Source organism: Octopus bimaculoides, chromosome 1, assembly GCF_001194135.2.
Source record: "Octopus bimaculoides isolate UCB-OBI-ISO-001 chromosome 1, ASM119413v2, whole genome shotgun sequence".
In the NCBI taxonomy this organism is placed as follows: Eukaryota; Metazoa; Mollusca; class Cephalopoda; order Octopoda; family Octopodidae; genus Octopus; species Octopus bimaculoides.
In genome coordinates, this window is record NC_068981.1 from 41047847 (window position 1) to 41062899 (window position 15053).

Genomic DNA, 15053 nt, shown 5'->3' on the forward strand with positions numbered 1-15053 from the left:
ACTACACTCCCTACTATATACACATCTAAGTCTCAGTTACTGTTAACAGAGTTGCTGTTATTTATTCAATGTCCTGTTCTTCTTAATTAATTAACTGTAATTTTGCATCCACTTTTATTTTCAACCACTAGCACAGTTGATTGGATGTACTTATGCTTTTGACACTAGAAGAGTTGAGCTGGATAGGTTATCTTCACTATAGCTTATGGTTCCACTGCTGTCATATTTAATAGGATAAAAATTTCATTTTACAGCATTTCTTCAAAATGTCCAACTTCCTAGTTGCAAGGCTATCACTACTACTGAAGAAAACATTTTTGTCTTCTTGATGAATGGACAGGGAGAAAGAAGGCAAGCAGTCAGATCAAGTGTCAGTTTCTCACACAAAGATTATGAAAACGGACCAGGTTGCCTAGTGACAACAATGGCAGGGTGGTTGGATGTGTACTGTAATGAAAGTTGTTACATTCGTGGAATATCATGAAGTCTTCTAAATTCATAGGAAGCACATTAATGATGTTTTAAAATTAGAATCAGTACATGTTGGTTAAAGAGAACTGACTTCAGTAATTGAATCAAGATAAATCCTTTATGGTTGTTGATTTGTAAAAAGTGGACCTAAAGACTGAGTAGGGTGTACAGCCTAGTCTGGGGAATTCAAAATAAATTAAGGATGAAATTGGTTCACAAGAGCAGTTTAGGTAATATGTGATAGAGCTGCAAGTACTCTGGTTGATATTAATTTTATTTTACCCAATTTTGTCATCTTTCCATCATTGTGAACATGTTAACATGTATGATACCTCATCATATATTTTTGCTTACACCCTTTGTGTTTTATTTTCAGGCAGCAGATTGTCAAAATTTCCGTCGTGGCTCAGGTCACTTGATTCCCTGCTTACTCGAACATATTGATAACATCACAGATAGCAGTTGTAAACAATTTCTGCTGAAAATGGGAAGCATAATTTTTAGTGATTATCGTTTAGTTTCTAATTTTGTTGACAACTGCCAGCGAGATATCGATAAATTAAAATGTGGTCGAGTTCAACTTGAAGAAGAAGATGATGTATGTATATATTAAATTTATATATTTGTTCAAATGCCTACATAAGAATTGCAAGCTTCTTAATATGTGTTATGCATTTACACAGAGAATATAAATCCTCACCAAACGCTTACTTATCAAATTATCCAGCAAACAAATTTCCAGTTGTAACAGAAGACAATCTCTGCATGTATAACCATATTCTTTCTTGTTCATTCACTCATAACTAATATCATAAAAAATGTCAATGGAATTGCACCTAGAAAGTTCCCATCCAAGGCACAACTCTGGGCAAGGTTGTTTATGGAAGATCAGCAGTCACCCATGCATACCAGCCTCCCCTCTCTTTGCCACTGACATTATCCAAGGGAAAGGCAAAGGCTGATACAGTTTAGAACCAGTGACATCACAACTCATTTCTACAGCTGAGTGGACTGGAGCAACATAAAATAAAGTGTCTTGCTCAATAACACAGTACACAGCCTGCTCCAGGAATTGAACTCACTACCTAATGATTGCAAGCTCAATGCTCTAACCACTGAGCCATGCACCTTCATGACTTAATATCATAACATCTCCCTTTTCATTCCAATGATTGTTACTGAAAAATACAAAAGCTCAGCCCACCACACTTTAACATGTAGAAATATTGGTTTCAAATTTTGGCACAAGGCCAGCAATTTCGGGGGAAGGGGTTAGTCAATTGCATTGACCACAGTGCTCAACTGGTACTTATTTTATCGACCTTTAAAGGATGAAAAGCAAAGTTGATTTTGGTGGCATTTGAGCTAGAACATTAAGTCAGAAGAAATGCCACCATGCATTTTTTCCAGAGCACTGATGATCCTACCAGCTAACTAGCTTGAACATGAAATCATCATCATCATTGTTTAACATCCGCCTTCCATGCTAGCATGGGTTGGACAATTTGACTGAGGACTGGCGAACCAGAAGACTGCACCAGGCACCAATCTGATCTGGCAGAGTTTCTACAGCTGGATGCCCTTCCTAACGCCAACCACTCCGAGAGTGTAGTGGGTACTTTTATGTGCCACCAGCATGAGGGCCAGTCAGGCAGTACTGGCAACGGCTTCGCTCGTATGTTTTTTCACGTGCCACCGGCACAAGTGCTGGTAACGACCATGCTTAAATGGTGCTATTTACGTGCCACTGGCACGGAAGCCAGACAGCTGATCTGGCAATGATCACGCTCGAACGATGCTCTTAGCGCTCCACTGGCACAGGTGCCAGTCATCAAATTTAGTTCAATCATGATTTCGATTTCACTTGCCCTAACAGGTCTTCACAAGCCGAGTTTAGTGTTCAATGAAGGAGAGGTTGGCATCGGTGCCAGTCGTCGAATTTGGATCGATTTCACTTGCCTCAACAGGTCTTCACAAACAGAGTTTAGTGTCCAGTGAAGGAAAGGTACGCATAAGTGGGCTGGCTACACCCCTGGCAGAGGCCTTGGATTAAGGTCTCACTTGGCTTGCCGGGTCTTCTCACGCACTGCATATTTCCAAAGTCTCAGTCACAAGTCATTGCCTCGGTGAGGCCTAATGTTTGAAGGTCGTGCTTCACCACCTCATCTCAGGTCTTCCTGAGTCTACCTCTTCCATAGGTTCCCTCAACCTCTAGGGTGTGGCACTTTTTCACACAGCTATCCTCATCCATTCTCACCACATGACCATACCAGCGCAATCGTCTCTCTTGCACACTACAACTGATGCTTCTTAGGTCCAACTTTTCTCTCAAGGTACTTGCACTCTGTTGAATATGCACACTGACATTACACATCCATCGGAGCATACTGGCTTCGTTTCTTGTGAGCTTACGCATGTCCTCAGCAGTCACGACCCATGTTTCACTGCCATGTAGCATTTCTACAGATGGATGCCCTTCCTAACGCCAACCACTCTGAGAGTGAGTGCTTTTACGTGCCACCGGCACGAGGGCCAGTCAGGCAGTACTGGCAACGGCCATGCTCAAAATGGTGTTTTTTATGTACCACCTGCACAGAAGCCAGTCCAGCGGCACTGGCAACGACCTCGCTCGAATGTTTCTTTTTCGCATGCTACCGGCACAGGTGCCAGTAAGGCGACACTGGTAACGATCACACTCAGATGGTGCTATTTACATGCCACTGGCACGGAAGCCAGACAATTGCTCTGGCAATGATCACGCTTGGATGGTGCTCTTAGTGCTCCACTCTTACCAGAAATATAGCATCGGTGGTGCTTTTCCCTGGCACAAGCCCAAACTGCATCTCATATAAACTGACTCTCCCTAATTACTTGGGCTATGACCCTCTCCTTGACATTCATTACCTGATCCAATAACTTGATACCTCTGTAATTATTTGTATCTAAAGCGTCACCTTTACCTTTGTAGCAGTTGACTATGGTGCTGCTACACTAGTCATTGGGTATGACTCCTTCGTGTACAATACATATTTAGCACATATGCACCCACACAGTTAAACTCGAGCACTATTCATATTAGGAAAACGCTATTGCAACCCATTGTCTAAGCATGAATAAACTCAATAAATGCTCTCATGGTCACTCCAAATGTTAAACCTTGCTATTACTGTGGATCTTTGCTGGCAAAAGCATATCCCTGGCATTATTAGGACAATTTCCTTGAGACTGCTTTTTCTCTTTGGGACATGAATATATTTTAGCTCCTCCCTACAGTTATTAGCATTCTACAATGTTCAAATGATGCCCACAATGGTGTGTTGCTTCACTTTGTCAGTTTCTATCCTTTGATATATACACATACTCTAGAAATACAATTTATATAACACACTTTTCTATCTTCCTGCACCTGCACCACATCCCTGATATATATTTACTCTCACATTCTTCACAAAACTCACACACAACCTACATCTACCTTCATAATGTCTACTCTAGAAAGCATACATATTGCTTTTTACTTCTTTCTTCTCTGTTGTTTGACCTGTATCCATGCATACACACATTCACACCTTACTTCTTAGGCTGCCTGTGACTCATCTCTCTTCGCTTTAACAAAAACACTTCAGTTTACAAGGGTTGGCTGAAAAGTTCATAGGCTGACCAAGATGCTCTCATGGAATGTGACCAAATGAAGTTTATTTTTGAAAATAGTCCTCTTTGTGATCCACACACTTCTTCCATTGGTGTTACAGTGCTTGGATCCCATTGGTGAAGAAGCTTTCATCCTGTTGGTCAAAAAAGTTATCAATAGCAGATATGATGTTGTCATCACCATGATATGGGTTACCAGCTAAGTGTTTTTCATGTTGGGGAATAGATGATAGTCAGATGGGGCCAAATCAGGAGAATAGGGAGGGTGATCAACAGTTCAAAGCCATAGTCATGTACAACAGCTATTGAAAACAAGGACTTCTGTGATGGAACATTGTCCTGATGAAACAAGACACCTTTTGTCAGTTTTCCTGGGCATTTGGTCTTGAAAGCATATCATAACTTCCTCAGCAAGTTGGTATGGTACTCTCCATCGATGGTGTGGCCCTTTTGAAGATAGTCAATAAACACAATGATTATCGCTTTCCAAAAAACTTAGGCCATGACCTCCCCTACAGATGAAATGACCTCGGCTGCCTTTGGATGACATGAGGAGAAGTGTTTCTACTGCATGGATTATCTCTTTGTCTTTGCGTCAAAATGATGAAGCCAACACTCATCCTGGGTTAGGAAACGTTCAAGGAAACCAGCTGGATCTGCTTCAAACAATGTCAGATTTTCTTGTGATGTGATCAAGTGTCAAGTCATGGCACCCACTGAGCAGAAACCTTTGTCATGCCAAAATATGTCATGTGCAAAATATTCTCAACTCGCTAACAGTATCAGCTATTTGATTTATAGTCGATCACTTGTCATCCATCAGCCTGTGGTGAACACAATTGATGTTTTCTTTGGTGGAGGCAGCTACAAGATATCCAGACCTTGGGTTATCTTCAAGACTCTCCTTTCTTTACTAAATGTAGCTGCCCACTTTTGCACTGTTTATAAAGTTAAAGCATCATCCTATAATGTAGCATCCATGTCAATATGAATGTCCTTGGGGGCTGAAACGTTTTTCTGTGGGTACTTAATAACAGCATGATGCCAGATTTTGTCCATTTTTAAGAGAAGTTGCTTCTAGTTATTTTTGAAGTCTTCTTTGAACAATGAGATGTCAGTTTACCTGGCAAGGAACAATGCAATTATTAATAAGAAAAGTTGAAATTATGCATGCAGATTTCACAGCTCTAGTATCACTCCTTCATAGTATGGTCTATGAACTTTTCAGCCCACCCATGTAGCCCTTATTTTCTTTGTCCCATTTTTTACAGTCTACACACACATGTATTTGGATTTCGTACCTTTTGATTTAACTTTTCCTCTATAAGTGCTGTACCTGATATTCTGCTAGTGTTTACACACATAAAAATGCCTTTTTTAATTGCACACACTTGCACACCCTTTAAATAGTGCATTTTGGTTCATTCTGTTTTTATTTCTATAACCTTTCATCATCTGACACAAGATAATCTCCTCCAATCCCTCCTCCCTTCTCAAAGCATCTTTGTCTTACAAGTTACTTGGTGACCCTGCCAGTGCTGATGCCATGTAAAAAGCATCCAATCCACATTGTGAAATGGTTGGCATTTGGAAGGACATCCAGGTGTAAAAACCATGCCAAAACTGACCTCACCTGTGCTTGTGCCATGTAAAAAGCACTCAGTCTACTCTGCAGGGTGATTGGTGTTAGGAAGGGCATCCAGCCATAAAAACCTTATCAAAGCAGACACAGGAGTCTGGTGCAGTCTTCTGCCTAGCCAGCTCCTGTCAAATCATCCAACCCATACCAGCATGGAAAGCAGACGTTAAAAGATGATGATGATGATGATGACATTAACAATCAAAGCAACACATCACACTACACACAAACACACTTTTGTGCTATTCCTTGACCTAAACATGTATTTTGATTACACATGCCCTTTCAGAAAATTCACATTGCACAAGCATTTTACCTTACAAAACCACTGCACACTACACCCTTGGCATATATATGCACACCTCCATATACACTTACTTATGCCTTTCTAACTCTATAAGACACCTTTCTCGCTGGCTTATTGGTTTTCATCCTTCCCAACCTCATTCATCACCATCATTTAATGTCCATCTTCTATTCTGGCTTGAGTTGGATAGTTCAATAGGATTTGATGACCCAAAGTACAGTGTTGAGCTCCAATGTCTACTTTGGTATGATTTCTACAGCTTGATGCCCATCCTAAAATGACTCCTGATCTTTTTTCTTCACATATAAATACACACATATATGCACATACATGCTCATTACAACATCTTTCTCTCTCTTAGTCTATCTCTCTTTCACCTTTTAATCTTTCTTCCTTTTTCCCTTCCTCCCTCTATTTTCTCTTCACCTTTTCTTACAGAAAAATTAATATCCAAAGCATCATACATATACCTTTTTTGCTTTTCCTGCTAGCTTTAAACTAATACCTTATTCATTATTTGTGGGATTTTTTCTGCACTTTTAACTGTTCTCATTGTATTTTGACTGTGTGGTAAGAAATTTACTTCTCAACTACATGGTTCTGGGTTCAGTCCCACAGCATAGCACCTTGGGCAAATAAATGTCTTCTACTGTTGCTTCAGGCCAGCCAAAGCCTTGTGAGGAGATTTGATTGACAGAAACTGAAAAAAACACTGTTGTATATACATGCATATATATTGCATGTTACTTAGGAACCCTGCTAGTGTTGATACCATGTAAAAAACCTACCAGTCCACACTGTGAGTTGGTTGGCTTTTCATTTAATTTGGAAACTTGTTGATTACCTAAATTCCACAGCAATGCCCAAACAAATTAGATCTAGTCTCTTAGGTTTAAATTTTTTATATGATTCTTTGATTTTCTTGATGTTCATTGTAGTGTGTTTATGAGGTATTTTATGGCTGTTTGTTGGTTCTTGATGGTAAAATGAACTACATTTAGAGGTTGCTAATCTATAATTGACTGTTATTTTTGTCTCTGTTGGTGCCATATTGAGCAACATCGCCAAATATAACTTTCTCTTGATATATTTTTTTTCGTTAAAGGCTGTATTAATATAGAGCTCTTCAACTTCAAAATTAACAATTCTTTATTGACTTCGTAATATTATTTCTTTTATTGATGCAACTTGTATTATCTTAAGTGGTTAAAAAATATTGTCAAAGAAATCCAATGTAATATTTGAATGCTGTCTGTGCCAGTCTTACGATTTCTATTCCTAATTTATATTTGAGATAGAAACAGTGTTATCACTGTTAATGTGAACAATTCTGATTACAGTTAATAATTTTCACATTGCTATTGTTATTGATCAAATTTCTAGCTCTTGGAACTAGTACAGCAAACACTGTGTGAGTTATTGTATTCAAAGAGCTCTGATTGTTCATCATGGAATTATGCTTTTATCAAGTCAAATGATGTGTTACATTTATTATTAGATGTTGGAGAAATATATGTCACTGATTTATGAATTTCCTTTACTTCACTGTCAAGTTTAAATACTTGGCTAATTACCATATCTGTCCCATGAGAATATAGTAGCCAATTGAACTTTTCATTACTAAAGTTACTAACACATAGATTCATCATTTTATATGTGTTTCCATGCCAGCATGGGTTAGTTGTATCTCAGCAGCTTCTCGTAGAAACCTCCCTACCCCCAGATATATTTTTACAGTGTAGGTTGGATGCATTTTAATGTACCATTGGCACAAAAAAAGTTCATCTGTGGCAAGACTAAAGAGTTTCCTCTATTCTGTATCAGTTATATCCATAGAGAAGCTATATGTTGTATTAGGGTTTCTGTTTTCTCTATACCTGAGTGTATACCTTTCAGATTTCTACATAATATTATTGGAAGTTCACTGTCTGAATGAAATATACCTTTAAGACACAACATCTCTCTTTGACAGCCTAACTTTTGCTCTGTCATCATAGTCTCTACCTCATGAGCTTTACTAATAACTCCACCCACAGATTAACCTGCCATGATATCCCCTTGTACTTTAAAGTACATAAAACTCTACCAAATCTCTGCTACTCTTAGTAGTAAATGTATTTGACTGCTGACTTATGTGAGCCATCTTTTTGGTTTGTCCACCATAGAAATAGTTCACATACCAAATTTTTAAGTCACTTCCCAAATTGTAATCAGGCTTCCTATTTCCACATCAAGAAAACATTTATCAACTTAGCAATATTTTCATATTCTTTTCTTTCCAGTTGCTAGTTCATTTATAATAAAATTGTTGCTTCAGCAGTATTCTTTTAGGAACAAGCACAGACAAGCTTTACACAATTTGCGCATTACATTCCAACATTTGGTTGGCCAGATGTTTTTATCCTAGTGAATGGTTTTGTTCTTTGCTATTTGTCTCTGCTAACATCAGCTAAATTCTCTTCCAGAACATATTCACCTCGTCTTGACATCTGTTAGCAATTATTTCTTCTTAGAGTACTTTTTATTTTTTAAATCAAATTTTTATTTTGATAATTTTTTCTGAAATCTGTTTCTCACTTGTAGATTATTTGGAAATTATACATCTATGTTTGTTAGTGATAGATTTGAGAACAAAAAAATTTTCATACAATTTTCTTTTTGCCTACTTTTATGTTCCTTGCTACCCTCGAAACAGATATTGTTACTGCAGTTGTAGTGACTGGTTCTTTCATGCATCATCAGATTGATGAATGGAGGTGGGGTTTTACAAAGGTTGTTTTTCATTGCCATCCTTTGTGAGATTTTACAAGATGCCATCTTGTTGGAGAGATAAAGACAAGCTTACTACACCTGCCTGGGCACTCAGAATGTAAGGATTAGAACAAATACTACAAAGCATTTTTCTAATATTCTAAAAATGGAAGGCAATGTTGATCTCAGTTTATAAAGACCTGGAACAAATACCACAATGTATTTTGTCCACTACTCTAACAGTTCTGCCAGTCTACCATCCTACAGTGACTGATAGTTTATTCTATTTACTGACACCCTCACTATCAGCTATCATGGTAATTGCTATGAATATATCCAACTGAATAAGCACTGTAATGAAATGGACCATTTCGTTAGCAAATTGGTCCATTTCATTACAGAGGCTTATTTCATTTAAAGTCATATGCAACATATTTACTGGACTATATTGTTCAGCTTCATAGCTACCTGTTATTCTGTTATTAATTTTATTTTTTGTCATAAAACTTTTAGTAGATGTTCTTTACATTCAGCAAAAGGTTGTCTGTTGAAACAGTCGCATTGGTATAAAATAATTTCAAATTCAGAATGAATTTTATCTCAATGTGATCGAAAATATTCCTATATCCAATTCGAAGATCTCTTACCATGTTATTTAATTACTTAGTGCAACTAATTAAATTTTGTAGCACATAAGGAAATTTTTTAATTTTTTTAATTCTAGAAGCACACAATGAAACATGAGCAAATAAATGTCTCATACGGAGACACATAACATCCCATATACTTGAAAATAGTATGCTTGTTAATATTTTTATAATATTTAGAAACTATTTACAAAAAACTATACTTGTACTCAGTTATATAAATTATAGAAGCAGAAACACTCCTAAGCTAGTCATAAGAAGACACACACACACCATCATTATTTTACATCCATTTTCCATGCTAGCATGGGTCATCATAGTCGTAATTAGTTCATATTTGGAGTTACTTTCCTCCTAGGCATTTAGGAACAAGTTTCAAAAATAAAAGTGTCGCACTTGTATGTTTCATTTTTGTTTTTTCTCTCTCTGGCTGGATGTCCTTCCTATGTCCAGCCACTTTACAGAATGTTACTGGGTGTATGTTGTATCACCAGCATTAGAAACATTGTCATGTTCTCGACAAGACTAAAGTGTCCTCTAGGATCCTACATCTCTGCTCATTTGTCAACCTCCCTATAGAGTCTACTGGGCAAATTTTATCAGAGTACCCACATTAACAAGATTACCATGTATATTCTAAGACCATAGACTCTTAGAGAATATAAGTACTTACGGTAGAGTGCTCACTACTCTATTATTTGCTTAAAGCATAGACTGAGAAGATGAATAACAAAGAGTTTGAAGAGAGGAGTCTAAAGGAAGTAAAAGTATGATGGTAGATAAGTAAAGTCAGCACACTCTCCCTCCCCACCTCTCTTTCTACTTCTATCACTCATACCCCTTCCACCTTCTCTCATTTGTGCACCTATTGCTCAAAGCCTCTGTTGTTCACACCATGATCGATCTCATCACTATTACCCTCCCATCTTTACACTCTCACTATACTACCTATTGACTGAAGATGGTCTGTATATTTCTCCTCCACACCACTATCATTGGACCTATCTAACTCTCCCCCTTCAAACACTGTACTCCCTCCTTCTCCCTCTTATCACCATAGCCTTCTCCCTCTTATCACCAAGATATATCTACCTTTACCCCTCCCCCTCTCACACCACCTGGTATTGACATCAATCATTCAGTCCTCCCATTTATCCACTTGTATTACTAACCATTACTCTCTCATTCCTTCCACTATTCTCTTATCCCATTCACTCTATTTCTGCCATCACTTTAATGCTCCCTACCCACTCATCTGATTCTCCCACTATTGCCCTCACTTTTGTTCAGCTCCTCAGCCATGTCATCCCAAAGGAATGAATACTTCATAGCATATTAGGAATTCTCAAATTTCCTGGGATCATATTATTATTAGTAATATTATAAATCCACTCAAAATATCTCATAAAGTGATTGGCAAGGAAGGTAAATCTCATAGGATTAAGGAGACCCTTTAGTCTTGTCAAGGATGTGGCTATCTCTTTTGCACGTGCAACAATAAAACTACCCTACATACTTAATAAATCTTGTGGTTGAGAGGAGGTTTTGGTGTTGTCAAGATCATAACCACCTCTGTAGTATCGTTGTCACAATAAAATGCACTCGGTGTACATTCTAAAATAGTTGGTGATAACTTAGATAGGTTTCAGCCAGTATAAGCCCAGGCCATGTCTAACTTAAAAGCACCACCTGGTGAAGTCTTTTAGATTGTGACTCACACCTCAGTCATATAGGAGGGGCATCCTGTTTAGTATCCATGCCAAACATGGAATATTCAAGCAAGATGTACTTTTCCCAACTTGTCTAGGTAAGCAGTGCTGATTTGGATCGTAGCAATTGATTCAACTTGTACCAGCATGAAAAAACAAAAGCCCTTCCTAACACCAACCACTCCGAGAGTGTAATGGGTGCTTTAACGTGCCATCAGCACGACACCAGTATCTGCCATGACTGTGATTTTGCTCAGCTTGATGGATCTTCTCAAGCATGGCATAATGCCAAGGGTCTTGGTCATTACCTCCACGAGGTCCAACACTTGAAAGAACTCGGCCACTTTGCCTCCATGAGGCCCAATGCTTGAAAGGAACTCAGCCACTTTGCCTCCATCAGGCCCAACGCTAATTATTGTCAAGATATTTGTAAGGATGGATAGGTTGGAACAATGAAGTGCTGTCTTCTGAATTAGTTTGCTGAAGTAAACTTTCGCTGTGGGTATGGCTATGTATTTTTATGAAGAAGTGTATGTTGATGGGTTCCATTTTGAAGGTTCTGTTGATGTAAGTGTTCAGAAACTGTATGGTATGTCGCTTAACAAAATCATGGAGATGTTATGCTGTAAAGTACATTACAATATCCTTAATGTAGTACAAACATTATCTGATATAGAACTCAAAACATTGGGCAGAGTGGACAGATCATGATCATCAAATGTCTGCTTTCCATGCTAGCATGGGTTGGAGGGCTTGACAGGATCTGACAAGGCAGAAGACTGCACCAGGTTTCAATGTCTGTTTTGGTATGGGTTTTTATGGTTGGATGACCTTCCTGACACCAACTATCCTGCAGAGAGCACTATTTTTATTATATCAAAAGTTGACTGTCTACTCAGTTTCATGCTGAGCTGGACTGTTTCCATTCTATCTGATGTATTGAGTTCTATATCAGATAATGTTTGGACTAAGTAAAATATATTTTTAATATGCTTTATAACTTATATCTATGTATAAAATTGTGTATATTGGACATTTTTCCAATTCAAAACTGCAGCTGTGATCTGAAGAAAACTAGTTTGATCACCTGCATAGAGGCTTTCCTTCACTGGTTCAAAGAAATGTTTATTCCTTGATCAGTCTTAGATGGACAAAGCTGTAATGAAAGGCATTTTAGTCATGACAATCTCCATCATTCATATCATTATCATTTAATGTCTGTTTTCCATGTTGTCATGGGTGAGATGGTTTGAAAGGATTTGGCAAGCCCTTAGCCCACATTAAGTTCAAATGTCAGCTTTGACACAGTTTCTACAGCTTGATGCTCTTCCTAATGCTAACCACTTTACAGTGTAGTGGGTTGTTGCTTTTTTTTTTTTATGCCACCATCACGAGTGAGGCTGCTGAGTAACTTACAAAAAGTGAACAGGGAAAAGGGGGGGAAAAATGTTCCCTTGACTACATGGTGGTGGGGAAGCAATGATTTTATAAAGTTAAAGTTACCTTCTTGAGTCATACCAACTCACGAGGGCCTGTTTCCTGGTTCCAGTGCATATATATTCCCAACCTGGACAGGACGCCAATCTGTTACAGGATTACTCATTTTTGCCTGCTGAGTGGACTGAAACAATGTGAAATGATGTGTCTTGCTCAAGAACACAACACGTCACCCAGTCTAGGAATCAAAATCATAATCTTATGATCAAGAGTTCAACACTTTAAGCACTAAGCCATGCACCTCCATCAATGGTTTTATGCCAGGTGTTGAAAAGCTACATTGTGAAAGTGTGACAAGCACAGGTGTCTTACTATAGAGAGTATACATGGCTATCCTGCATTATATAGGAGTGGGTATGGGTAGGAGTAGTTAAAAAACAAGGAATAGATGGTGGAGACTAAATGCCAGAGCAAGATACAATGGGTATAAAAGAGGATATGGAGAGTGGATCAGGTGGGATAGAGGGAATAGTTTCATAAGAGTATGAGGGTAGAGTAAATCTGACTAGAGGTGAGTATAGTGAGTGATGAGCAAGGGTATAGGTGTGGTTGATGGGAAATATCAGTATGAAGAGAGAATAAGATCAGAAAGTAGGGGGAATGATGTGCAGGGTGTGAGAGCAGTGGGAAAGATGTAGGAGTACATAAGGGTGGCTATAGTGGGTGGGGTATGATGGCTGATGTGTGTGCTGGTTGAGAATGAGAGGTGTTGAGATGGAGTATAGCATAGGAGTTCATATATATCATGAACTTTATTTATATTGTACAATATAGCCTTTATTTAAGATGATAGTTTGGTTTGTAAGAGTTATGGCAGCTTATTTTTTCAGCAAGTTGACTAAAAAATAAAATTTGTCAGTGAACAATTCTCTCTCCTTCTTTCTTTCTTCTTCTGTCTTATCCTTTCTATTTCATCTCTTAAAAATAGCTGAATAAACAGTTTATTTCTTTACTTCAGCAAAGTGTTTGTTTTTGGAGATAGTTTGAGTTTTTAAGATTAGCTGGGAGGGTGGTAGAAGTGAAGCTTGTTTTCAGTTACTCACACTGTATACATATTGATGCATAATTATTATTTGATTTCTGAAGAAAATTGCTTACTCGTCATTTTACTTATCTTGTTATATTGATTGAAATTTGATTTATCAGTTTTATATTGTGGACTCTTCAAATGCATTTCTCATATTACTAATTATAATATTTTACTTACTGACACTATTCATAATTGTCTTTTCATAAATAGTAATGTGTGTGTGTGTATATTTTAAATTCTTGTAAATATTTTGCTTTTTATTTTTCAGTCACCTCATTTGCAAGGAAAAACTATTGAATGTTTAAAAGAAAAAATAAGAACATTATCTGAAAGCTGCCACCGTCAAATTCAACGAGTTACTGAGTTACAAGCAGATGACTACCATCTAGATCGCCCTCTCTTCTATGCATGCAGATTAGATCGTGAACGATTTTGTGATAAAGTAGCTGCTGGTAATGGTCGTATATTTGATTGTCTAATGAAGCATAAGTTTGAGAATGACATGTCAGATAAGGTAAGTTAGTGAAATAATTTTTTTTTTTTTCTCATTTCTGATTTCTTTTGTGAAATAAAAATGCTGCATAATAAAAGTACTTGAATATTTGTTTTAAAAATATTAATTTTAATTTTATTTAGTTTTTAGTTTAAAAATTAGCATGAATATCTAATGTATGCATTGTATACTTCTTTCTCAAACTAATTAGTTCACATTAGTATTTAATTCCAGTTTCTGTAATTTTACATATTGTATTTGGAGACATTCCTAACCTTGCTCAGTTGAAATCCTCAATGTATAACATTTGTGGAACTACATGAAGTTTTATTCTGTGATTTTATGATCTCAAAGTACATATTGGTTAAAAGGTGGCAGAGATAAAAGCTTTTTTATCATGATATGAATGTTTCTTTAAAAAAAAACATCAGTAAACTCAAAGGTTACAGTAACTTTTCACCTTGTTATGAGGGATCTGCTCGAGATCAATGTTGCTAACTTAAACAATTTTATAAAATGTAGCGAATCAATTTAGATGAGATGCAGTTTGGGTTCGTGCCAGGTAAAAGCACTACTGATGCCTTATTTCTAGTGAGACAGTTGCAGGAGAAATACCTAGCTAAGGATAAACCTCTGTACCTGGCTTTCGTTGACATGGAGAAAGCCTTTGACAGGGTCCCCCGATCCCTTATCTGGTGGTCAATGAGGAAACTTGGGATAGAAGAATGGTTAGTGAGAGCTGTGCGAGCCATGTACAGAGATGCTGCCAGTAAGGTGAGGGTTGGAAATGAGTACAGCAATGAATTCCGGGTAGAGGTAGGGGTCCACCAAGGTTCCGTCCTCAGCCCCCTCTTATTT

General features: G+C 37.7%; 1 protein-coding gene across 1 annotated transcript in view; it reads left to right on the forward strand.

Annotated features, from left to right (window-relative positions):
* Positions 1–15053, forward strand: part of LOC106878935 (Golgi apparatus protein 1) — a 72834-nt gene that overhangs the window by 17885 nt on the left and 39896 nt on the right. Inside the window, exons 4-5 of the mRNA XM_014928303.2 lie at positions 848–1069; positions 13971–14216. Coding sequence (XP_014783789.1) covers positions 848–1069; positions 13971–14216 — 468 coding nt within the window. The remainder of the gene's footprint in view (positions 1–847; positions 1070–13970; positions 14217–15053) is intronic.